Source organism: Bactrocera dorsalis, chromosome 5 (assembly GCF_023373825.1).
Source record: "Bactrocera dorsalis isolate Fly_Bdor chromosome 5, ASM2337382v1, whole genome shotgun sequence".
In the NCBI taxonomy this organism is placed as follows: domain Eukaryota; kingdom Metazoa; phylum Arthropoda; class Insecta; order Diptera; family Tephritidae; genus Bactrocera; species Bactrocera dorsalis.
In genome coordinates this window covers 54863013-54889517 of record NC_064307.1, presented here as the reverse complement: position 1 = coordinate 54889517, position 26505 = coordinate 54863013, and the positions used below count along the sequence as shown (strand labels likewise).

The window sequence follows — 26505 nt, the reverse complement described above, 5'->3', positions numbered from 1 at the left end:
CTAAAACATAAGCGCAAAACAAACAATTTTTTGTTGGCCTGTGTAATTTAAAGTTAGTGTAGAAATAAAAATAAATTTACTTACTTGGTTTTATTTAAAATTACTATTAAAAAATTACTAGCTAAACGAATCTTATGAGTAAATATTTATTGCTTAACCGTACTCCGATTGTATGGTGAGTGCGAATTGTCCTTTGTTAGGAATAGAACTGCCATGGTACCAAATTCTGGTATCAACCAATACTTTAAATAACGAAATTAATACATTTATAGTTTTTAATCGATGAGTAAATATAATGTATATAACGCACCTGCATCACCGGGTTCTACATAGAAGGAAAACGATTGACAAACGTGATCACATTCTGGAGTCGGTGCTACAATCCAACTTTTGTTACCTTGCAACTGAGCTTGCCAAACTAGACGCGGAATATAATCCAACTAGAATAAAGATTTAATAATTATTTTATTAAATTAGTAAAACCATAACCAACATGCATAAAATCGCCTTGTTCATAGCCAATAAATATATAATCCGTATTTGGCATTTCGGCATCAACAGGTAAAAAATGTGGACGCGGATAAAGTTTACGCAATTCTTCTAATACAACTGAATGGCAATTGCTCCAACCCACGTACCACGGCGTTTGACCTATGCTTAAATTTGAACGAACGCTAGGCATTGCAAAAACATCTTGCAACGATTTGAAATCCGAACGAAAATTAAGAAATTGACATTTCTCGTCCATTGCACCGGGTATACGTTCATATAAGTCTTTAAGATAATCAAAATTTAAAAGTTGCTTAGCCTTCCAGTGAGCAACAGCATTTTTTATTATAATTGGCTGCGATGAATATGCATAAGGTGAAAACTCTTCTCGCGTCAGATTTTGTAGTATCTTAGGTCCTGTTACATCCCTGAAATTTTGGAAATTGGACGTATTAGCTATAATTTTTAAACTATCATATTTCATTTTACCTGCAAAAGTCGCAGTCGCTTATAGGTCTTGTTGCCTCCGAAACAATATAATTATTGGGCAAAAAGCAACGGACTCCCAAAAGAAACGTAATTATCTCATAAAATAATGGTGTTACTACCATTATGAACGCCAATATGCCTAGCACATACCACATATTAATTTTATTCGGATTGAGGTCTGCATCTCGAGATTTCCTATACGCTTCTTGCAAATCAGATGTTGTTACTAGGCCTGTGCGCAAAGCGTCATCGTGTAATGCATCTAGTTTTCGCACAAAATCCTCTCCAAGAGATTCCCGTGTTCGTCTCGCTGTAGGATTAACATTTCTTGTTGATGACCTGTTCCAAAACTAGAATATATTTTTGTATTGATAACTTTTTCAAACATTCCTTAATTCCATTTAATTTAAATATGTTGTACCAAAAACATCACGTCTGTGTTAACAAAACTGGCACAACTGCAGTTGTTTGAACTTTAGACAGAAATATTTTATAACAAGGAATTAACAACTTCAGCGTTTTGTGTTAATTTATCAATGGTATAGAGGAGTAGGGAAAGTCCCATTCACCATAGAAAAAGAGCCATTCACAGTACTTAAGCTACCCCTCAAGTGTACTTTTACAATAACAACATCATGGCCACCTCTGGTGAATAAGGGTGGCGAGAGGTTAAAACGGGTTGCAGAAAGCGAAAATGCTATAATATTAAATTATAAATTTATAGTACTATATTTGTACATTTATAAATACTATTTTCAATTTTTGTTATAGAGTAAAGATTTTAGCTGTTATAACAAAAATTAATTATACCTTCATGATATAGATAAATATGCTATATATTTTTAAGCGTTTTAGTTAACTTATTCATGGACAAAATGGAAATTATATTTGATAATGAGTGGACCATAATAGATAACTATTGTGAAAAATTTGATATTACGTACCATAACAATTCGTCTGAACAGTAAAACACATTTTTTATTGTAAGATAAATCAAGAGATAATTATAATAGCCATGTTTTCTATATTTTAATTATAAATTTTTGTAATCACAAACTACGTACACGTTTTAAATGTCAGAATTTAGCTATACGCCTGCGATCAGGAATTCTACTCGTTCCCAAATGGAGTGTTTGACCATCCTAACAGATTTACTATATTATTTTTTAGTTCTAAGCTAAGTTTTTAAATAAAAATTATTCTTAAAAAATTATTTATTGAATTTGCAATATTTATTTAGTAGTAAAAAGGAGTTTAAATTAGCTTACGCAACACTATTTTGACATGCTCAATAGCAATACTGGCATATTATTTGAAAATATTCAAACGGACGGACGGACGGTCAATCTAAAAGTAAGTTATTTAAGTTTTTAATTAAATTATTACTTTATTATTATTTTCACAGAGCAATTCTATCCCGTTCCTGTGCAGGTCGATCGACAGGTTAGTATGCTAGAAGTTTAATTATAGCTAATTGCTAATAGAAGGTATATGGGTATATGGTATATGGATGCAAATAGGCCTCCGGGGGAACCGAACACCCAAAAAAAATCGGTAACGCGCCTAGCTGCATACCTCATGGTGGTGTGGAAAATGCAACATAGGCACTAAAATATGTAAAAAAAAGAAACAATAAATAAAATCTACTGAAATAAAACATTTAGTTACAATTTACTTTTTATTTGGGTTTATAATTATAAAATAGGTAGAAAAAGGGTCCAACTATAAGTTTGTTTTAAGCCAAGTTTGGATACTTTTACTTTGTCAAACAATGTTCACTTGCAATTATCCCTATTATAATGTATACAATACTTGTTTTGTAAGTTCTCTAAGTCGCTTGTTTGTAGAATTCCATTTGCAGTTCTCGTAAATTTAGTTCTAATATCTACACTACTTCGAAATTCATTTCTTGCCGCGCTTGTTTTATATAGCCCTTAATAATATTTATTTGCTAGTGGATCTTCACTTTGTGTATTTACTGGTTGCGCCGACCAATTATCTAAAGATCGCAAGTCAGACTGCAAAGAAAAATACAATAACAGTTACATCGTACCAAATAATATTTAAAAAAATTACCCCGTAAGCATAATCGTTCTCATTATTTCCTCTGATTTGACCGCCGCTAGCGTTATTTGCTAATGCTTGTCGTTCATATGCTTCCATTGCTTGACGGCGTTCAGTTTCAATACGTTGTTTTGCCTTCATTCGTTTACGATCTTGAATTTTTCGTATATCTTCTTCTTCAGGTAGGGGTCGTATTGACAGAATTTTGTCTTTGATTAGTTGGCTGCATGATAAACGTATGGCTTTTTTTAGGGCCCCTTCTCGACTACCTTCTTGACAAGGTAGAGCTAATATACGTTTACTCCGCAAATCGATAGCTTCAGCCACATGACCAATTTTTCCCCTGAACGCACTTGCGTCGGCAATGGTGAAATTAGACTCTCCATCGTAAAGACTACCAACAATTTTTAATAATATAATAAATAAATTATTTTTTATGACATAAGAACAGGAGACAATTAATTTACTTACATGCAGTTTCTATTGGAAGGATCTTTGAACAATCATTGCACATAATACTTCCACACAAACGGCAGTGATGCTGATGGCGAGCAATGTGAAAGTTTTTGGCGCAACTAGGGCATAATTTCACTGAGCTACCATCCAACCATGTAAAAATCTACGAATTCATAATTAAATAAAAGTAAATAAACATTATATGCGGTTTAAATTAAGTACTCACATTGCGTTCATGTTGTTTTCGCAGTACGGGATCCATTGGTAAATTGGTTAATAATTTATGTAGCCGAATAATCAATTTATTCGTTTCACTTGCATATCGCTCCAGTCGTGGGTTTCTTATCGATGGAAAATACTCCAAATGGTTATACTCGGCGCCAACTTCTTGGCGATCCATAAAATTAAAGATAAACTCGAACAAATTGTTTTGCAAAAACCTTTGTTACTATCATGGTATAGAGGTTACGATGGCAAAAATGTAAATATGGCTGTGAATGAGCATAATCTGGACCCCACTATTTGGCATGGTTGCTTATTTGTTCGTAACATTTTTCTGTGGTGAACATTCATTAGCTTACCACAGTTAAAAAGAGGCATAAATAAAAAACTTAATTTTTCATGTATTTGCTCATATTGTTCTCATCTTTAAGAATATATATTAAAATAAAACGATTTTCTTTTGAAAATATATTAAAGTTTTATATATAACCAATATTTTTGGGACAACTTTTCCATAAATTTTAAGAAAATAACACAATGCAACCATTTTCCGGTAAAAAGTCGGCCATCTTGGTTAAAAGTCGGCCATCTTGGATTCAAATAGAAACTCAACCCCGGACTACACTTGGCGTTTCTACAGTGGCACCTCTCAGCTGTGCCTTTGTTTACATAACATCAGCTGATACTTTCTTTACTCCTCCTCTACCGTGAATTTAACAATGGAAATTGTAAACAGTGGATATGTTTAACAGCTGATGCTATCCTCACGGTTGGTGTTCTTCGTTTTAAAATCGATAAATAGATATCGATAGTTTTAAGTTTATCTGAATTTACAAAGTTCTGATGAGGCTACAATATATACTTGCGGTTCGTGTATATCAATTTGGGAGGAAAGATAATATTCTTGATTATAAAAAATCGTATATATTTTTGAAGGTAGTGCTCTTAAAGTCATATTTGAAATTTATATAAAATAAATTTGTATTGATATTATTTTCGATAACCAGCTCTGCATAATTTTTGCTTTTCACTCCCTCACATAATTAGTTGGCAAAGCCGTACAAAATGCAACCTTATTGTTTGGGGCTCAGTTGGAGCTGAATGCCCCATCGCCCTCTCGCAAATCGTGTAAAACACCTGATAACATTTTCGTAATCAAAATTTTTCTCTCATCATGTCGCATGCCAACTACTTCATTCAGATCGGTTGGCGAATGCGGTTTGGATTGCTTTGAGTGGCTGATTGGACTGGAGTTGTTGTGTTGGATCAGTTTTTGCCAGTATAGAAGTAAATTTTTACTGTGGCATTTAAGTATAAACCGCGGATAAGTTCGAGTGCGTGTATTCTTTGAACATTGAGCTTTGCGTGTACAATTTCATTCAATATTAATGACAATAAACCGAGCACCTTGTAAGAAGGTCATTGGCAAATAAATATCTATCAAGACTTTCACTTTTAATAACGAAAAATATCCTAAAACTCGCCACTGCATTTCACAGCGTATAAAGATGACAAACCATAAGGATAAGACCATACGTGTGGGCTCCAGAAAAAGTGAAGTAAGTGGAAAAGGCCGTAGAGCTGTATGGAAGCTAAGGTTAACAAGCAAAAGAAACAAATAGCAACCTTAATTAATGAATTTCGTAAATGTTTTTGTTTTTTAATAAGTACTTGAAGCAAAGCGTATGAAAAAAATGAGTGGTAAAGTTGTTTGTTGTTTGGAAGAAGAGGGAAGGCGAGTGTTGCGGATATTGGTTGTGTTTAATTTTTGGTGATTATACAATCTCATACTCACAATACAAGAAATAGTGACGACAATCACGCACATGAGATTCCAACAGTATGCTACTAAACTCGTTACAAGGCTATGAAAAAATGCACAATAACTGCGGGAACGATTTTGTGCCGTGGAATCGAACAGAAAATATTTCGAAAAGGCTTCAATTTATTTTCTATTTGTGCTTCATACATAAAAATGATGCATTATATTTGTATTTTGTATACAAATGAATGCCTATCTGTATGTATTTGCATATTAATTGTTCGCTTGTGCATATTTTGGAAATGGAAGTCATAAAAGTAGCGCAATGAGTAGCATTATTCAGTTTTGAATTTGCTTGCGCATTTTTCTTACATTCAAGTAAAAGGCACTATCTGCCAGTAATGCTATATTGCGCTACTGTAACTATTACACGTGTTGTCAAAACTGTCGGATTCACGATGAGTAGCGAATATAAAATCAGAGATTCAAATAACTTGAATGATAAGATTTCCTTTTAACTTCGGTGTTTTAAATGAAATGCTTTTATTCTAAAAACTTGATGAGTAGGTCAATCACTAGTATTGTAAAGTTAAAATATATAGAAATTTGAGTTTTTATTTTACTGTTTCGAGTTTATTTATTTCCCATCCAACAAACGCTACAATTGTTCTATGTTATTTTCAAAAATATATTAATCATTCGCTTTCTATGAAATTAATCAAATGCTTTAACTTATTTTTCATTGTTTTCTTATAATTTCAGTTAGCGCTCATTCAAACGAAACATGTCATTGCACGTTTACAAAAACTGTATCCCAAAAAGAAATTCGAAATCCGTAAGTAATTCTTAATTCCTAATTTTCGCTGAATTGGTATTTACTTGTTGAATTGTCTAAATTGCTAAAATTATAATATCGTATATACAGTGTGCGACTATACTTAAGCACGGAAACTACCTTATCGGTATTTAAATGAATAAAATCATAAAGTAGTCATTAAATGCTTTGTTCTTTATTTTTATTATTAGGGAATTCATTGTTCCTTTTAAATTAATAAAAATAAAAAAATTTCTCTTATGAAAGCGAACCCATGAAGGACGCTGCGTATTCAGTGCCTTTGAAAACCTCCTCCTTGAAGAGGTGCTGGAGCACGGTAAGATCCTCCGAATCTCTGCTGGGTAGTTGAGAGGCAGACAGCCTTTCGGATGGCTTTTAAAGCATCTACATATCTGCGCCGTCTCTCCTCCAACCGGGATAAGGGCTATTGCCCTGGGGGGCTCCTGCGGCGTGATTTGCCTGCTCTTCTGCTTCGCGGTTTGTTCCTGGGTGTTAACACTCGAAGTAGAACGAGCGGGAGCGGTCTTGCTGCTACGATCCTTAGAAGGGGATAGACTGTTTCCCCTGACCCTGCTACTGGCCAGAACCTCCGACACCTCAGAATTCTTCCCCTCTCGGAGGTGCCGCAGGTACCACTTCAAGCTGGCACCACTCATGCCCTTCCCGTGAGGGCCATCGTGCCCGCCGGGTTTGCCTGCTGGTGGAAGAGGTCTGCCACGTCAGAACCCCTTGTCGCGGCAAGACCACCGTTACTTCCCAATTCTGCCCGGTGCCGAATTAACCTCCACAGGCCTAAGGTACAACTTTTATTTATATTATAGGCACTATGAAACACGGTGGAGGCAATGTACTCTTGTGGGGTTGCTTTTCAGTTCATGGTATAGGCGTAATTCATCACATCAATGGTATAATTGACAGGTTTATGAAAAAAATATTCTTCAGAATAATATGCCGCGGCATTATAAAAAATAAATGCCTTTCAGGCGATACAATAATTATTTAATTGTATTCATGTCTCGCCGACGTGAAACTGTATTAAAATAAGAGATACGAAACCAAATATAAAAAGATAACAATAACTAGTTTAATTTTTTCTAATTTATTTAGAACAATAAATGTCCTAAATTAAAAATAAAAAAACAATAATTTGATGTCTATTTGATGATTTTATTCAATAAATAGATTTCGTTGCTTTAGTTTTGTCACCCACTGTACATATGTACAGTACCTGGCCATCGAATTACGAACGGGCAATATTTTCGAACAGTTTCAAGTTTGATCAGCAATAAAAACTAAACCATCGCTCGTAATTTAACTTATTTCGGCTTTATTGATGCAACAATGATATTTTTTTGTCTTCGTGACGCTAATTGCAAATATATTTAATATTTGGTAACACTACCCTTATTCGCTAATACGGCTGCGATCCTATTAGGCATACTACGAATGCAATTTTTTATTTTTATATGCAAATCAACATCATTTTCCCATACGTCCTTGATGTTTTCTTTGAGAATTGCAATTGTTGTGTTTTTTTTGTTGGTAGACCTTGTGTTTCAGATATGCCCAACAATTTTCAATTGGGTTTAAGTCGGGGGAATTCCCTGGCCATGGCAGCACATCCAAGTTCAACGAATTAATGCAATTCATGCTCGCTCTGGAGGTATGGCAAGGAGCACCATCTTGCATAAACGTGTAGTCGCTTGCCGGATACCTTAGCCTTTCCAAATATGGCAAAAAAACATTTTCCAAAACATTTATGTATTGGTCAGAGCGCATCGTGCCTTCGACGAAGTGAATTGGGCCGGGTCCTTCGTCTGAAATGCAGCTCCAAACCATCACTGAAGGAGGATGCTTTACTCTAGGAATAATGCAAGCTTCAGAAAATCGTTCTCCTTTCCTCCTCCGCACATAATTTTCCACTTGGGTGACGGCCTCTAGACGGCATTCATCGCTAAAGATGACCTATAAAAAACGTAAAAATAAAAAAATTAAATATGTCTGCTTTAATTAAGGAAAAATTAAGAATGTAATAAAAATGTGTGAATTACCTTGCTCCAATAGGTGGCGTCATAGGTTCTATGCAGCCTAGCCCACAAAACACGTCTTTTCTGCATCAGCTGTGTTAATTTCGGCTTTTTAGCAGGCCTCTTGCACTTCAGTCCATTTTCGTAAAAACGTCTACGCAAAGTACGGTTCGAAATTTCCACACCACAGTCCCTAACTGCTTTTAAAATGCTTTCAGAAGTTGCGGTACGAACTTGCAAAGCTTTTCGAACAATCAACCGGTCTTCCCTGTCTGTAGTCTTCCGGAAGCCCTTGCAGTTGTTCCTGTTATTTCCGAAAATAGCCGCTTCATCACACCCCGCGCTTAGTTTTTTTGCCAATTCGGCCACCGATGTCTTAGAAATTCCAAGATTTTTGGCTATTGTGGAATAACTGGAATTTCCAGCTTTTAGAAAAGCTACAGCTTGCATTTTTTTCTCCTTTTGTATGTCGCGCTTTTTACCCATTCTCTATAAAAGGACATTAATTCTTGAATAAGCAGTGATTAGGTACACTCAGTAATTAATACAAATTTTTTTAACTTGTTTTTTACTCACGCTCTTTCTTTAATCTTTAAATAATACCAAAACACAAAAATTTTCACCAAAATTTAAAATTTTATTCGCTTTATATTCACTCACACGCGTCCACGTTTATGTACTAGTGACAAAAAAAACTACGGTTACAATAATTGTCAGCCGATAACTATAAAGTAGGCAAGCTTATCCGAATATTATACCGTTAATTATACAGTAGAAATATAGGCAAAGGATGCCACCCAGGTTGTAATTTTGTAACTTTCACCATAAATTAAAAACATTGTCAAAACAATTAAAAATATTGAATATGCTCCCCGTTCGTAATTCGATGGCCAGGTACTGTACATATAAATATGTAAGCACGTGAGTATAAAACTGAAAACTGCTTATCATGTGTACATTTTTATGTAGGTACTATTGAATCTTAAAAGTTCTTAGTACTCAGATTGCAAGTGAGTTTTTGCTTACGATATGCTTGCCATTTTATCTGGCTCTTACATACATTCTTATTCATATAAATATGTAAATTACTAAAATAGTACTTATAATTCGTATTATAAATTAAATATATATTTATTCAATGCAGGTACATAGTGGATATGTTGTTGTTAAGAGGTCAATAGGGCAATTTGGTCTGTTTTTTTTGACAAAATTTTTCTTAGAAATTTTTATTCTACAATAGAACTTTTTTCACATATCATGAGGTATATCATGGAGTGTGTTTCGGAATATTTTGGTGACATCTGGCTGGGTGAATGAGATGCGTTTTTTCACTGGCGGACACAATTTCTCATGTTTGGATCATCTGAAACACAAAAACCCAATTTATTCTTAAAAAGTACGTGAATGGTTATCGTCCCTACTAGAATCATAAAAAAATGTTGATAAATCAAAAAGTAATTAACGTTTTTTTAATTTTTCCCTATGTTTTTTTACATAAATTTTGTCATAACATTGTCAATGTGTCAAATTATAAAAAATTATAAATCTAGTTGGGACGACAGCCAGGCATTTTGTAAACATAAAAAAAAATTAAGCAAATCGGTTGAGTAGTTCAACAATTCCCACGACAGCTGGTTCTACGCACCGGAATTGACTCGGATTTTATTCGGCCAAGGGCTGTTTCGGCGATCTAACCCCGTTAATCTTTGTTTGTCGTCATTAGAGCAATACCTTCCAGCTGGGTTGCTTCGTATCCTCCTGACTCGTGCTGGCATTGAGTCCAACCCGGTCCCGGAGGAATTTTTCTGCTGCGCTTGCGCTAATAGGTTCCATCCAAACTCCACCTCGATTAGGTGTAATACATGCAATGGATGAAGCCTTCTTAAGACCTGCTCAGGCCTTAAGACCCATTCGGAGTGGACCACGAGGTACGTGGCCCCATGTTGTCTGCGCAATACTGCAACACTAGCCTCTACGGCTGTACAATCTGCACATAGTTCGCGCGCCGCGCCGCCACTCAATCAGAGTGGCCAACAAAGGACCTCTACGGTCAGGAGCTCAAACAGGCAACACAGCTCCCACTCTGACTTGTCCCCCCCCCAACCTTCATCCCGCTCCAATCCTCGTGCGAGAACCAATCAGCAACTCTTGGTTCCTCGCACAGTCTGCTCCGTGTGTCAGGCTGTCATACGTCGGAACGTCGCATCAGTCAAGTGCAATTCCTGCACTGGCTGGTGCCACTTCCCGACGTGTTCCGGCCTGCGCACCACACGTGAGTGGAGTGTCACCTACGTTGCCCCATGCTGCAGGAGTCTGCCCCCGCAACTCACAACAGTGGCGTCGCCAACCAACACCCCAGTGCGACAACCGCCCCCGCGGGTTCTGCAGCTGCAACAAATACCACCAACACGTCACTCCCTCACCCCCAGGATCACCCACGGACACCCGCGACAAACCCGACTCCTTCAATTTAACTGCAACGGACTCCAGAGCAAGATCGAGGAGATAGTTGCACTTATGAATCGGGAACGTGTATCGATAGCTGCGGTCCAAGAAACCAAGCTAAACAGCCGCTCAGATCTTCTGAGTTGTGCAGGTTTCAACGTTTTACGTAAAGATCGCGAGCGAGATGGTGGTGGTGGCCTAGCCTTCATATTGCACAACACCGTGCAGTATCGTTTAATCGAAGAAGACATCGACCCCAGGGATACTACCCTAGAATGTCAGGGCATAGCTATCCGGTCAGGCGATGTCGAGCTCGAAATATTTAATATATACATCCCCCCAGTTACATGTTGCCCTACAGGATATCACCCGAATATAGGTGCGCTACTTCGTGGTGAAAACCGTATGGTACTAGGCGACTTTAACGCGCACCACGATCTTTGGCATTCCTGCCTGTCAAATGATCGTAGGGGGATGGAGCTGGCGGAACAGATTGACGATTCGACATTCTGCACAATGAATGACGAAGCCCCCACCAGAGTTATGGGCACCTGTAATAGCTCGCCGGATATTACCATTGCTAGCGGTGGCCTGATAAACAGCATAACCTGGCGACCTATGCTAACTCTTGCATCAGACCATCTGCCCATAATTATCTCGATCGAGAAGCCTCCCGATTTCGTTTCTGTGGACAACCGTACCTTCATTAACTTCAAAAAAGCTAATTGGGTCGGCTTCACAGAATTCACTGAGAGCACCTTCAACGCTCTACCCATTCCTACGGACGTATGCGTTGGCGAACGTCAATTCCGCAAGGTGATCGCAGCAGCTACTGCTCGCTTCATCCCGGCTGGAAGAATAGCGGAAATCCGCCCCAATTTCCCAGCCGAAGCAGCTGTCTTAGCTAATGAGCGCGACACCTTACGCCATGCCGATCCCGGGGATCCCCGAATAAGGGATCTCAATTTGGAGATTCGGCGAGTGGTAAATCAACATAAGCGGACGAAATGGATAGAGCACCTGAAGTCCTGCAACCTCTCCACCGGTGTGAGTAAGCTTTGGGCTACTGTCAAAGCTTTGTCTAATCCGAAGAGACACGACGACCGAGTTGAAGTTCAATTCAATGGTCGTGCCTCTTCGGACCCGAAGAAGTGCGCGAGCTATTTTAGCCGGCAGTTTACACTGCACCCTTCGGTAGACAAAGCTAAGAGATGTGTTAACCGGCGGCTGCGCAAAATGCCAAACAACTGCGCGCCACTTACTTTCACCGGCGAGGAGGTTCAGAGTGTCATCACAAAAGCTAAATCATCCAAATCCATTGGCCCTGATGGAATCAACATGCTAATGCTAAAGCATCTAGGCTCGGCGGGAGTAGGTTATCTCACCAGTGTCCTCAACTTGTCACTAACCACCCTTCAAATACCCGATGTGTGGAAAATCGGAAGGGTGGTGCCACTACTGAAACCTGGGAAACCCGCCAACAAAGGGGAATCTTATCGCCCGATAACTCTCCTCTCCCCAGTAGTGAAGACACTTGAGGCCCTGCTACTCCCGACTTTCACTCACCACCTGAGCCTAGCCAGCCACCAGCATGGATTCCGAAAAGTGCACAGCACCACCACAGCACTTAGCGTCATAAACACCCAGATAGTTCGTGGCCTCAACCAGAAGCCACCCTGTGAGAGAACGATCCTCGTAGCGTTGGACTTGTCAAAAGCCTTTGACACAGTCAACCACACAACGCTATTGCAGGACATAGAAAAAACAACGCTTCCTCCAGGGTTAAAGAGGTGGACCATGAACTACCTGAGTGGTCGCCAGTCATCCGTACTATTTCGAGGCGAAACATCTAAACTGAGAAGAATTAAACAGGGGGTTCCGCAGGGTGGTGTCCTCTCCCCACTACTGTTTAACTTCTATATCTCGAAACTCCCACAACCACCAGAGGGGGTCTCCATAACCTCATACGCTGATGACTGCACGATATTGACGTCGGGCAATGGAATCGATGGCATGTGTTCGAAAGTGAACAGCTACCTCTCCGACCTTTCTCGTTTCCTCACCGCACGGAATCTCCAACTTTCCCCCACCAAATCCACAGCGACTATATTTACAAACTGGACGAAGGAGTATAGACTTGAGCTTGATATTGCAGTCGATGGCGTCAAAATTCCGACTGTCAATAACCCTAAAATTTTAGGCGTAACCTTTGATAGTCTATGCTCCTTCACTCCCCATACGACCGCGATTATCGCCAAAGTACAGAGCCGCAACAAGATCCTCAAGTCGCTAGCCGGCAGCACATGGGGAAAAGACAAAGAAACGTTGTTGGCAACTTACAAGGCAATCGGCCGGCCGGTCCTCAACTACGCAGCACCGATATGGTCGCCTGGATGCAGTGGCACGCAGATGAGGAAACTACAGACCTGCCAGAACACAGCACTCCGGACTACGACGGGATGTCTCTTGATGTCTCCCATCGAACACCTCCATAGTGAGACGCGCATGCTTCCTGTAAAGGAGCATAATGAACTTCTCTCCAGGCAGTTCCTGCTGGGATGTTTCCGTAGGAATCACCCTTGCAGCCATCTGCTTGGAGCGGAGCCGCCTCCTAGGAGCATCAAGAGGTCATTCCTCGACTACGTCGACGACGTCGTACAGTACGCCAACCGAACTTCGGACGCTACAGACTTCAGACAGGTACTGACCGCCATTCACAGTGGAGCCATTAACACCTTCACCGACTCCCTTCCCGTGAATGGCGTTCTTGGAGTCAAAGCACCACCTATTGCAGATGAAGAGCTCCAGTTGCCGCGAGAAACGCGAGTGACCCTAGCGCAACTTCGTTCTGGGTATTGTAGCAGGTTAAACTCCTACTTATCCAGAATCGACCCCGACATATCCAATATATGTCCTGCATGCAACGAGTCTCCGCATGACACTGGCCACCTCTTTGCATGCCCCACAAACCCAACTCATCTAACACCTTCCTCCCTTTGGTCCGACCCCGTCGAAACAGCGCGTTTCCTGGGCCTACCGTTAGATGACCTCGACGACAACACAGATGACCCTTACCACCCTAACGGGGATTAGCATATCCGTTAAAACAACAACAACAGTAGTTCGACTGGAATCATGTCCGCCAGTTTAAAAAAAGTGTGTTTTGGGAAAACGCGTTTAAAGTTTGAGGTGTGTACTCCGAGCGCTCCGAACGTCGAGCGGTATTAATATTTTTGGGACTTTTTCGAAACCTTCCTATGATAAAGTGGGTTTCTACATTAATTCTAAGGGTATAAGGGAACAGAAAAAAAAATGAAAAAAGATTACCCTACTGACCCCTTAACAGATAATAGTAATTTTGTATGCACATACATATGTATTTGCATACAGCTGTGAGCAATGAAATAATAATGGGCATTCGTTAAAAAAATTCTGATATTTATTTCGCATTGCACAATATATTGGACCAAATAACATTCTGTAATATGTAACGTCCCTATTGCACTCAATTTAAATATGTTATTATTAATTGTAAGTTTGACAGGTTATTCCTATTTTTTAAATGGAGAATAAAAATATATTGTTTTTTATACTTTAATATGACGAGCGAAAAACTGCTTTGAAGAACAGGGCAAATTTATTCCTTTAATAACAAAAATCATTAATCACGATGTCTTAGATTTGTACAAGATCAATCTAAAAATGTGGGAACATACTTTTTTATGGCCGGAACTTCCTCCGAATACATAGTATGACTCGCGATATACCACGATATGGTGATGTTTCTAGTACAGGGGTCTTGGTCCGATTCATAGTGTTGGTCCGATTCATCGTATTGAAGGAATCATGTATCAGCACTATATGCAGAAGATAACAAGCTGCTAAATTTGATGTTCCACCAGGACAATGAACCAAAATGCACCAGTAGGCGGGCACAGGAATGGTTTCTCGTCAATGGAAATGAGTTTATGAACTAGCCAGCTCAATCTCCTCAATTAGAGCTCTTGGTATTCGACTAATCGGATAGAACATTATTGGAATAATAATATTTAGTTTGCAGTATCCGGATAGACGTAAGTGGTAGACTATTCGATTAGCCGCTCATTTTCGACTATCCGGTTAATTGTTATTTGTCGACTGTTCGAATAGTAAGCGTACAACTTCTACAATTTTTTCTACATATGTACGTAAGTTTATAGAAACTTTGCAGTATATAGACGCATAATTGGCTTTTCACGAATTTAAAACAAGGAAAAATCAAAATCTGTTTATATTTCAAACAATTTTTATTTGTTCAAATGCTCGTAGAAGAGCAACTAAGCCCAAAAGCAACAACGAGTTGTGGTCCGTACTTAATGGTACATGACGAACTACTATATACATATCTCCGAACAGGTGTGAAACACCTGTGGAAAGACATATGTAACTTCAAAAATATCTTTCAACGATAATTTAAACTATATATGTATAAAAGAAACTCATGAAAAAAACCAGGGGACGGGCATAAGATAGTTTTTATTTCTTTATGTTAAAAGTTAATATAATTCATAAATACCAACATTATATTTCAAATCATAAGCATGCTCGAATTTTTTTTTCTCCAGCAGTGGATTGAATAAGTCGAACGAAGGGAGTCGACTTGTCTGAAACCTCGTTTTGTAAAAAAAAGGCTCGGAGAGGTCCTCTCCGATCAACTTAGCTTTTGGTATTGCTCAACGTCAGTTTACGCAGCCGTATTAAAGGGTTTTTCAATAGCTACGCTACAAAATTAGACCAATAAGATATGCGATCCAACAGCTAGTCGAGATTATTAAAATTTACTGCCGAAATTCAGAGTCAGTGGCCTCAACTTTAAGAGCGGGTTTTTCAATAAGAGCGATACAAAGTTTTTTTTATAAAACAAAAACTGTTTATGTTATCAATAGAATTATTTATTTCTGTGAAAGTACATTCGTACGTACTATATTAGTATTGATTGAATCCCGAAAAAATTACGGTTTGGTGCGGTGTATGGGCGGCGGCAATGATGATCAAGACCGACATCAATTCCCACGACAGCCGGTTCTACGCACCGGAATTGACTCGGATTTTATCCGACCAAGGGCTGTCCTTTCGGCGATCTAACCCCGTTTGGATCGGTAAGCATTAATCTATGTTTGTCGTCATTAGAGCAACGCCTTGCAGCAGGGTTGCTCCGTATCCTCCTGACTCGTGCTGGCATTGAGTCCAACCCGGGCCCGGAGGAATTTTCCTGCTGCGTCTGCGCCAAAAAGCTCCATCCAAACTCCACCTCGGTCAGGTGCAATACATGCAATGGATGGAGCCATCTTAAGACCTGCTCAGGCCTTAAGACCCACAGGGAGTGGACCACGCGTTACGTGGCCCCGTGTTGTCTGCGCAATACCGCGACACAAGTCTCCACGGCTGTGCAACCTGCACACTGTTCGCGCGCCGCGCCGCCACTCAATCAGAGTGGCCAACAAAGGACCTCTACGGTCAGGAGCTCAAACAGGCAACACAGCTCCCACTCTGACTTGTTCCCCCCCCCCCCGCCGTCATCCCGCTCCAATCCTCGTGCGAGAACCAATCAGCAACTCTTGGTTCCTCGCACAGTCTGCTCCGTGTGTCAGGCTGTCATACGTCGGAACGTCGCATCAGTTAAGTGCAATTCCTGCACCGGCTGGTGCCACTTCCCGACGTGTTCCGGCCTGCGCACCACACGTGAGTGGAGTGTCACCTACGTTGCCCCATGCTGCAGGAGTCTGCCCCCGCAACTCACAACAGTGGCGTCGCCAACCAACACCCCAGTGCGACAACCGCCCCCGCGGGTTCTGCAGCTGCAACAAATACCACCAACACGTCACTCCCTCACCCCCAGGATCACCCACGGACACCCGCGACAAACCCGACTCCTTCAATTTAACTGCAACGGACTCCAGAGCAAGATCGAGGAGATAGTTGCACTTATGAATCGGGAACGCGTATCGATAGCTGCGGTCCAAGAAACCAAGCTAAACAGCCGCTCAGATCTTCTGAGTTGTGCAGGTTTCAACGTTTTACGTAAAGATCGCGAGCGAGATGGTGGTGGTGGCCTAGCCTTCATATTGCACAACACCGTGCAGTATCGTTTAATCGAAGAAGACATCGACCCCAGGGATACTACCCTAGAATGTCAGGGCATAGCTATCCGGTCAGGCGATGTCGAGCTCGAAATATTTAATATATACATCCCCCCAGTTACATGTTGCCCTACAGGATATCACCCGAATATAGGTGCGCTACTTCGTGGTGAAAACCGTATGGTACTAGGCGACTTTAACGCGCACCACGATCTTTGGCATTCCTGCCTGTCAAATGATCGTAGGGGGATGGAGCTGGCGGAACAGATTGACGATTCGACATTCTGCACAATGAATGACGAAGCCCCCACCAGAGTTATGGGCACCTGTAATAGCTCGCCGGATATTACCATTGCTAGCGGTGGCCTGATAAACAGCATAACCTGGCGACCTATGCTAACTCTTGCATCAGACCATCTGCCCATAATTATCTCGATCGAGAAGCCTCCCGATTTCGTTTCTGTGGACAACCGTACCTTCATTAACTTCAAAAAAGCTAATTGGGTCGGCTTCACAGAATTCACTGAGAGCACCTTCAACGCTCTACCCATTCCTACGGACGTATGCGTTGGCGAACGTCAATTCCGCAAGGTGATCGCAGCAGCTACTGCTCGCTTCATCCCGGCTGGAAGAATAGCGGAAATCCGCCCCAATTTCCCAGCCGAAGCAGCTGTCTTAGCTAATGAGCGCGACACCTTACGCCATGCCGATCCCGGGGATCCCCGAATAAGGGATCTCAATTTGGAGATTCGGCGAGTGGTAAATCAACATAAGCGGACGAAATGGATAGAGCACCTGAAGTCCTGTAACCTCTCCACCGGTGTGAGTAAGCTTTGGGCTACTGTCAAAGCTTTGTCTAATACGAAGAGACATGACGACCGAGTTGAAGTTCAATTCAATGGTCATGCCTCTTCGGACCCGAAGAAGTGCGCGAGCTATTTTAGCCGGCAGTTTACACTGCACCCTTCGGTAGACAAAGCTAAGAGATGTGTTAACCGGCGGCTGCGCAAAATGCCAAACAACTGCGCGCCACTTACTTTCACCGGCGAGGAGGTTCAGAGTGTCATCACAAAAGCTAAATCATCCAAATCCATTGGCCCTGATGGAATCAACATGCTAATGCTAAAGCATCTAGGCTCGGCGGGAGTAGGTTATCTCACCAGTGTCCTCAACTTGTCACTAACCACCCTTCAAATACCCGATGTGTGGAAAATCGGAAGGGTGGTGCCACTACTGAAACCTGGGAAACCCGCCAACAAAGGGGAATCTTATCGCCCGATAACTCTCCTCTCCCCAGTAGTGAAGACACTTGAGGCCCTGCTACTCCCGACTTTCACTCACCACCTGAGCCTAGCCAGCCACCAGCATGGATTCCGAAAAGTGCACAGCACCACCACAGCACTTAGCGTCATAAACACCCAGATAGTTCGTGGCCTCAACCAGAAGCCACCCTGTGAGAGAACGATCCTCGTAGCGTTGGACTTGTCAAAAGCCTTTGACACAGTCAACCACACAACGCTATTGCAGGACATAGAAAAAACAACGCTTCCTCCAGGGTTAAAGAGGTGGACCATGAACTACCTGAGTGGTCGCCAGTCATCCGTACTATTTCGAGGCGAAACATCTAAACTGAGAAGAATTAAACAGGGGGTTCCGCAGGGTGGTGTCCTCTCCCCACTACTGTTTAACTTCTATATCTCGAAACTCCCACAACCACCAGAGGGGGTCTCCATAACCTCGTACGCTGATGACTGCACGATATTGACGTCGGGCAATGGAATCGATGGCATGTATTCGAAAGTGAACAGCTACCTCTCCGACCTTTCTCGTTTCCTCACTGCACGGAATCTCCAACTTTCCCCCACCAAATCCACAGCGACTATATTTACAAACTGGACGAAGGAGTATAGACTTGAGCTTGATATTGCAGTCGATGGCGTCAAAATTCCGACTGTCAATAACCCTAAAATTTTAGGCGTAACTTTTGATAGTCTATGCTCCTTCACTCCTCATACGACCGCGATTATTGCCAAAGTACAGAGCCGCAACAAGATCCTCAAGTCGCTAGCCGGCAGCACATGGGGAAAAGACAAAGAAACGTTGTTGGCAACTTACAAGGCAATCGGCCGGCCGGTCCTCAACTACGCAGCACCGATATGGTCGCCTGGATGCAGTGGCACGCAGATGAGGAAACTACAGACCTGCCAGAACACAGCACTCCGGACTACGACGGGATGTCTCTTGATGTCTCCCATCGAACACCTCCATAGTGAGACGCGCATGCTTCCTGTAAAGGAGCATAATGAACTTCTCTCCAGGCAGTTCCTGCTGGGGTGTTTCCGTAGGAATCACCCTTGCAGCCATCTGCTTGGAGCGGAGCCGCCTCCTAGGAGCATCAAGAGGTCATTCCTCGACTACGTCGACGACGTCGTACAGTACGCCAACCGAACTTCGGACGCTACAGACTTCAGACAGGTACTGACCGCCATTCACAGTGGAGCCATTAACACCTTCACCGACTCCCTTCCCGTGAATGGCGTTCTTGGAGTCAAAGCACCACCTATTGCAGATGAAGAGCTCCAGTTGCCGCGAGAAACGCGAGTGACCCTAGCGCAACTTCGTTCTGGGTATTGTAGCAGGTTAAACTCCTACTTATCCAGAATCGACCCCGACATATCCAATATATGTCCTGCATGCAACGAGTCTCCGCATGACACTGGCCACCTCTTTGCATGCCCCACAAACCCAACTCATCTAACACCTTCCTCCCTTTGGTCCGACCCCGTCGAAACAGCGCGTTTCCTGGGCCTACCGTTAGATGACCTCGACGACAACACAGATGACCCTTACCACCCTAACGGGGATTAGCATATCCGTTAAAACAACAACAACAACAACCAAGACCGGCATTTTACCGCTCCAAGATAACCGAATATTTTTGGTCTGAATTGGATGATATGGACTTGACTTGGACAATATATGGTTCGAACAGCACGACGCCACAAGTCACACAGCAAATGTCCAAACGATTTATTGAAAACCAAGTTTGGTGAAAGTGTTATCTCACGAAATGGTCCAGTCAACTGGCCGGCACGGTCGTACGTTTCGACGCCGTTAGACTATTTCTTGTGGGGCTACGTCAAGTCTATGGTCTACGCCAACAAGCCAGCGACGATTGATAAACTACGTAAAAATATCGAACGTGAAATTGCAGCATATGGATTTATGCTTGAAACCGTCGAAAATTGGGTTCAGCGTCTGGACTTCTGCAAGTGTGCCTGTGGTGGCCATGCAAAAAAAGCAAGTTCCATAGATAATGGTAATGAGATGTACTTTCACACGAATAAAGAATTTCATAGCTATCCCAAACCGTTTTTGTTTTATTAAAAAAACTTTTGTAGCGCTCTTATTGAAAAATCCGTTAGTTTTGCGGGGATACCAAATTCAGACATAGCGGCATAAGGCAGCTCCTTTTCGTGCTGTCAAAAACAGCTTTTAAATCGACGAAGAGGTAGTGTGTGTCAATCCTCTTTTCATGGGTGTTTTCCAAGACTTGGCGGATTATGAATATCCGGTCAGATGTTGATTTTCCAGACCTGAAGCCACACTGATAAGGTCCAATCAGTTTGTTGACGATGGGCTTTAACCTTTCACACAGTACTCTCGATAGAACCTTATATGCGATATTGAGGAGGCTTATCTCACTGTAGTTGGCGCAAATTGTCAGAGCACGCTTAAATTCCAATCATCATGCTTTCGTCTGATCATATTCTACAAAGAAGCTGATCCATGCTCCTTATCAGTTATTCACCGCCGTAATGGAGTAATTTAGCTCGGCCGACAATCCATCGGCCTCCGCTGCTTTATTATTGGTAAGACGGGTAATTGCTAACAAAATCCTTCAGGTTTAAGCTTTCCAAAGATGCTCTCTATAATGTGATTGATTGTGTCAAAAGTGAGATGTGTATCGTAATTTACGGTTTAGTCACTTAGGACACTTTATATATTTGCGATGAATGGTGTTTTTTGGGCGTGGCGGTAGTCCGATTACGCCCATCTACAAACCAAGCCTGTCAGATACACTATTGAAATTAAAAAAGCTAATTTTCTCTTCTTTGGAAATTGGGAGAGTATAAAATGTTCTGTTACACCCGAACTTAGCTTTTCCTTACTTGTTTAGCTCTTAATTATTGGGATGAAAAATTAAAACTTGTATGTAGGTGCATTATTGTTGACTTGTTTTACAGAATATAATATATGTATGTATTTTATATTTGTTGCTATGACTAGCATGTTTGTTAAATTTCGTAATATTTTTTTATTTCTGCGTTTATCAGAATTAAAGTTTATTGTTTATAATAATTGTAGATACCATGTCAACGATAGGCGATCGTGTTCTCAATATATCACTGCCAAAAATAGGCGAGAAAAGCCTTTTCACACGTGATCTCGAAGACGCATTACGTAACGGTGGTGTAGATTTCGTTGTACATTCGCTTAAAGATCTACCCACCGCGCTTCCAACTGGTATGGCGATTGGTGCTGTGCTTGAACGTGAAGACGCTAGAGATGCTTTGGTGCTGCGTGAGGAATACAAGGGTCACACCATTGAAACATTGCCAAAGGGTTGTGTGATAGGTGAGTAAATTTATTCTTTTTTTAATAAACTGTAAGTAAGTAATTAATTATATTGTTTATGTTACAGGCACTTCTTCGCTTCGACGCACAGCTCAAATCCGTCGGCAATATCCGCATCTAACCATTTGCGATATACGCGGTAATCTGAATACACGTCTTGCGAAATTGGATGCCGCTAATTCGAAATTTGCTGGCATAATACTTGCACAAGCTGGCCTTGTACGCATGGGTTGGGAGCAGCGTATCAGCCAGGTACTAGAACCGACCGATTTGCTATATGCTGTCGGCCAAGGTGCCTTGGCTGTTGAATGTCGTGCGAATGATGAGGAAGTACTCTCAATGTTGCAGAGTTTAATGTGCCTGTCAACAACCTGTCGCATATTAGCCGAACGTAGCTTCCTCAAGACTTTAGGTGGTGGTTGCAGTGCTCCAGTAGCAGTTTGGAGTAATTTAGATGGTGATCTAACTGAAACAAATCAAAATAACTGTAACAGCGCTTTGTCATTGGTGGGCGCCGTCTGGAGTTTGGATGGTGCTACCGAAATACGTGACAAGAAAGCCTGCAGCTTCGCCATAGAAGAAGTGAAAAAAGCTGATAACAATGCTAATGCTAATTTAGTTGAAGATAGCGACGACGATAGCAGTGATCAACCCCCTACTAAACGACGCCGAAGCAACGAGTCAAGCAGTCCGGAACAACGTCACAGTCCTCCAGTGATAAATGATGATGCAGAAATAGAAAAGCTTACAACCGCCTACAGCATGGGCGATATTATTGAAAAACACATAAGCTTAGCAAAACATTGCCCTGTCATTAGCGCTGATTTACACAAAATAGAAATGATAAACAATGCAGAAAATGGCAATGATAATGGAAATATTAGTGCAAACTTGGATTTGCGCGCTAGCGGCGACTCGAATGTAAACAATCCGCATTGCCCCTTAAAAATGGATGTAGGGCAAGATTTTATGGGCGAATGCCCATTTGTAAGTAAAGAAGAAAAGATTGCATTGGCTACAGCGGGGAAATGTCCCGTTACCAAAGAACTCTTCCAAAAACCGAAAGAAGAAACTGACAATGTTGTCGTTGCGGCCTTACCGTCTACCTCAAAATGCCCGTTCGCCAGTATGCACAGCACAGCGAATGACAATGAGTTTTCAAGCAGTGCGCCAGACGCGGCAGCGGGCAAGTGTCCGTTCCTACAGAAAACTGTAAAAATGTTCGACTATGCTGATGAAGAGAAGCCACAACCGAAGTCGACTCCGGTGCTGATTGAAGATGTAGATAATCTCTACTGCGGTTTGTATCAGCATGCTTGTTACAATCGTGAATTGTATAAACGTAGTGATGCCTTGGGCCAACAATTGGCTGAGGAATTGATTAAAAAAGGTGCCTTAGAGGTTATGAAATGCGCGCAAGCGGAAATACATAGCAAAGCATAATAATGGAAACTTTAGATACGTCTAACGTTTGTAACTTTACATTAAAAATAAAAACTGCAATATTATTAAAGTTTTCCCTTCATCCATGACCCTTAAAATGTAGCTGGTAGAGATAAAAATGAACTTTTTCGTTGAAATCGCTTATTTCCCTAATTTTTTGAAAATGTTTCAATACTTAAGGCCGGTATATAGAGGGAATATGTTAACATTTTTTATTATTTTAATATTATTGTCGAGTTTACTTTGTGTAAAACGAAAATGTGTATTTAGTGTAGTTTATTAAGTGCAAATTTATTCTTTTTCATGAGCCTATTTTTAATATGATTATTTACGAAATGGGGAAACGTAAAGGTGACTTGCATAATTTGTTGTTGAATATATTTATTACTTTATACGTGCATATATACCTGTATATGTGTCACGGATTGAAAATGTGTATTTCAATTATCTACCGAAAATAAAACTAATTCTATTGGAATTAATGTTGTTTGTTTTATTTCTCATCAGAAATATATTATACATAAGTACAATCAAATATACGTTGATTGCGTAACAGATCGCGTATAATGATTTACGTAAAATGACACTGTAAGATTTTAAACGCATATACATATGTACATACATATATTTTGATAGTACCGTTTATTGACACTAGTTAAAAACTCAGCATGGAGGATGCGTAATCGTGTTGAAAATATTAAACAAAAAATAATAATTCTATTAAAACCAAAAACGTTAGTCTATTACATCGGGATGTTTCTCACGCATATGTTGTTGCATTTTTGATGGTCTATTAAAACGTTTCGGACAACCTGGATATTGGCAGGCTAACTTAGTGTTGAGACATTTCTCACTAAACAGATGTGCCTCGTACTTCTCCAACGAACGAAATTGTGCATCACAATTCGGACACTTTTTGATTTCATCGCCTCCATGATGTTTGTCCATATGAGCGCGCAATTTGTCCACGGTGGAAAAAAGCTTGCCACATACAACACAAGATTCTTTACTTTTTTCTCGTTCTTCTCGTTCCATTTTACGTTTTTTTGACGGCATTTGCTCCTGACTGCTGTTTTCAAGAGTGTGTTTTTCTGTACTATTTGCAGTTCCATTCAGTTTTTGTTTCTTTGCAACGTTATCTTGACTAGAATCCGATTCTATTCCGGTCAAATCAACGCTGTGATTCACTGCTACATGATTCTGCAACGAGCTATAACGTTCGTATGTTGACGAACAGTAAAGACACTTGTATATATCGCTTTCATATAAGTCATGTTCATTAATTAAATGAGCTTTGAATACTTTCTTTTTGGCGCATTCAAAATCACAACGTGGGCATTGGAAAACCCATTCTGAAGATGATATTTCACTCGAACTTAATTGATTACGTGGTTTTTTAAAAGGTTCTTGGAATACATGATCTTGCTGTTCTTCTTGATTATCAGAAGTGGTCTCCGAATAGACATTATTTTTATAATTGTTGTCCTTTTGATTATTGTTATTGTTTTGAATTAGACTATCAGTTTGATGTAATATTACCATATGATTTCGAAGCGTTTTTGAGTCTTGCGCTTGATAAAGGCAAAGTTCACATCTTAGGTCGTCATTATCATCCAATATTTCTTCTTTAGGTATTATTAACTCGTCTTTGTATAATATACTTTGTTCTAAAGCTACGGACTTTCTGCGTTGTGGTTTAGGTTTGTTTTCATGTTCGTAAGCGATATGGTTATTCAAAGCAAATTGTCGTGCATACGTACTAGAACATCGCTTGCACTTATAAATTCTTGTGTCTTCAATATTATGTTTGACTGATAAGTGCCGCTTGAAATGTTTTGGAAATATTGTTTTATAAATGCAGTGACTGCATGTAAATTCATAGCTTTTGCTGCCATCTGCTTGATAACTATCATTATTTGTATCAACACCATTTGTTTCATTGTTGACATTACCAACTGGAGTGTTAATTTCCACCTGTTTACTGATGGTTGTACTGCTCAATACGCTTGGAGAATCAAATGCAATTGTCTTTCGACGTTGACGTTTTTGACGGGGTTTATTTTCATGTATGCTGCCGATGTGATTTTGTATGGCATTTATGCGTTGATATGATTCCGAACAATACATACACTGGTAAATGCGTGGATTATTCAGTTCATGTTTAGTTGTTAAATGAGTTTTGTACAATTTAGGCTTTCTGGTAGTGTAATCGCAATGGGTACAGCGAAATATCCAATCCTTCAGAAAGGTTTCAGATGCCGAAGCTTTGCTATTTTCATTTATATCATTCTGCTCGGTCTGTGGCTCCTCATCGTTATCTTCGTTTTTATGATTGGATAAGTTTAGTTTCCCAGAATTTCTGCTGTGTGGCAAAGCCTCCGAAAGTCTCTTTAGCAGAATTTCAGTTTGTACCAACGCCGCCGCACACGAAGAACATATGAAAAATTTTGGTGGAAACTCCAACGACTGTAAGAAAATGAGGCTAAGAATTTCAATTCAAACAATTATCGCACTGCACTTACCTGATCACTAAATATAAATTTTATAACATCAGAAATTTGTGTGCCCAGTATATATTCGTTGGGCTCAAAAACAGATTCGGATTTACTTTTACACAACTTGCACGTTTTCATTCTGGCCTCGATTATTTTAGAAAAATTCATATCAATATAAAAAGCATGGTTGATGCTCATTCTTCTTCAAAGCGGTTTGCCACATTTTTTCATAGAAATGTCTTTGCCACCAAATCTTTTAGAATTTAAAAAAATTGTCACAAATAAAAAATATGGTAAATGTTCAGGAGAGCGGCTTTTCCGAAAACGTGCACCAATTTTCACGGGAAAGGTCTTAAAATACTCGTTTTTAGTTCTAATTTACGAATATGTTAGGCGCGTGCCTTTAAAATCAGTATTTTCTTTGTTTTTATCAAAAAACATCGTATTTCCCGAAATCAAAAATTCACTTTTGCACTTTACACGTCTTTGGATGTTGAAATTATACTTTCTATAAGTTATATTCACGTAATTATTGATGTTCTTTCGTTAATCAATAAGATAAATAGGTTTTTTTGTTATTTTTATAAAAATATGAAAAACTTTACAATCACTTCAATTCAACGAAAATGGCAAGGTATGTTCGAAATTATGGCACAGCTGTTGTAAATTCGAATGGCCACTATTGATTCATGATCGTTTTCGAATTATCGATACTCTCAATATTTGAGGCTGATCGAGAATTGGTAAAAATGAAAAATACATAATAGGAAAATTTATAATTCATTATTATTGCAGAAAGAAGAAGAATTTGGACACAGAAGAATTTTGAACACCGGGGTTTTGGACCGACCAGGGATATTATTTTTCGAGCGCTCGAAAAATAATATCCCTGGTCGGTCCAAAACCCCGGTGTTCAAAATTCTTCTGTGTCCAAATTCTTCTTCTTTCTGCAATAATAATGAATTATAAATTTTCCTATTATGTATTTTTCATTTTTACCAATTCTCGATCAGCCTCAAAT

At 40.3% G+C, this 26505-nt stretch overlaps 3 protein-coding genes and 1 pseudogene across 5 annotated transcripts; 1 reads left to right on the top strand and 3 right to left on the bottom strand.

The window, feature by feature from the left end:
* Positions 1 to 71: 71 nt before the first annotated feature.
* On the bottom strand, positions 72 to 4455 carry LOC105232860 (uncharacterized). Its single transcript, XM_049457877.1, has 6 exons — positions 4437 to 4455; positions 1400 to 1511; positions 979 to 1328; positions 494 to 917; positions 311 to 440; positions 72 to 242 (listed from the first exon to the last, which is right to left on the bottom strand). The coding sequence occupies exons 2-6, from the start codon at positions 1406 to 1408 to the stop codon at positions 154 to 156; spliced, it is 1002 nt and encodes a 333-aa protein (XP_049313834.1). The 5' UTR covers positions 1409 to 1511; positions 4437 to 4455; the 3' UTR covers positions 72 to 153.
* LOC125778894 (rabenosyn-5-like) lies at positions 1566 to 3760 on the bottom strand (annotated as a pseudogene).
* A 397-nt stretch (positions 4456 to 4852) lies between the features above and the next one.
* LOC105232858 (uncharacterized) lies at positions 4853 to 23471 on the top strand. 3 transcript variants are annotated; one of them, XM_049457875.1, is made up of 4 exons: positions 4857 to 5279; positions 6245 to 6317; positions 21277 to 21546; positions 21614 to 23471. In XM_049457875.1, exons 1-4 carry the CDS (start codon positions 5229 to 5231, stop codon positions 22987 to 22989), a joined length of 1770 nt encoding a protein of 589 aa, XP_049313832.1. In that variant the 5' UTR covers positions 4857 to 5228; the 3' UTR covers positions 22990 to 23471. The 3 variants fall into 3 exon arrangements, with proteins under 3 accessions (XP_049313833.1, XP_049313832.1, XP_049313831.1); XM_049457874.1 differs by lacking the exon at positions 4857 to 5279 and adding an exon at positions 5681 to 5740; XM_049457876.1 differs by lacking the exon at positions 6245 to 6317 and having other exon boundaries at positions 4853 to 5279.
* Positions 23287 to 26112, bottom strand: LOC105232859 (zinc finger protein CG2199). The gene is made up of 2 exons (XM_011214738.4): positions 25512 to 26112; positions 23287 to 25455 (listed from the first exon to the last, which is right to left on the bottom strand). The coding sequence occupies exons 1-2, from the start codon at positions 25680 to 25682 to the stop codon at positions 23725 to 23727; spliced, it is 1902 nt and encodes a 633-aa protein (XP_011213040.2). The 5' UTR covers positions 25683 to 26112; the 3' UTR covers positions 23287 to 23724.
* Between the last annotated feature and the right edge of the window lie 393 nt (positions 26113 to 26505).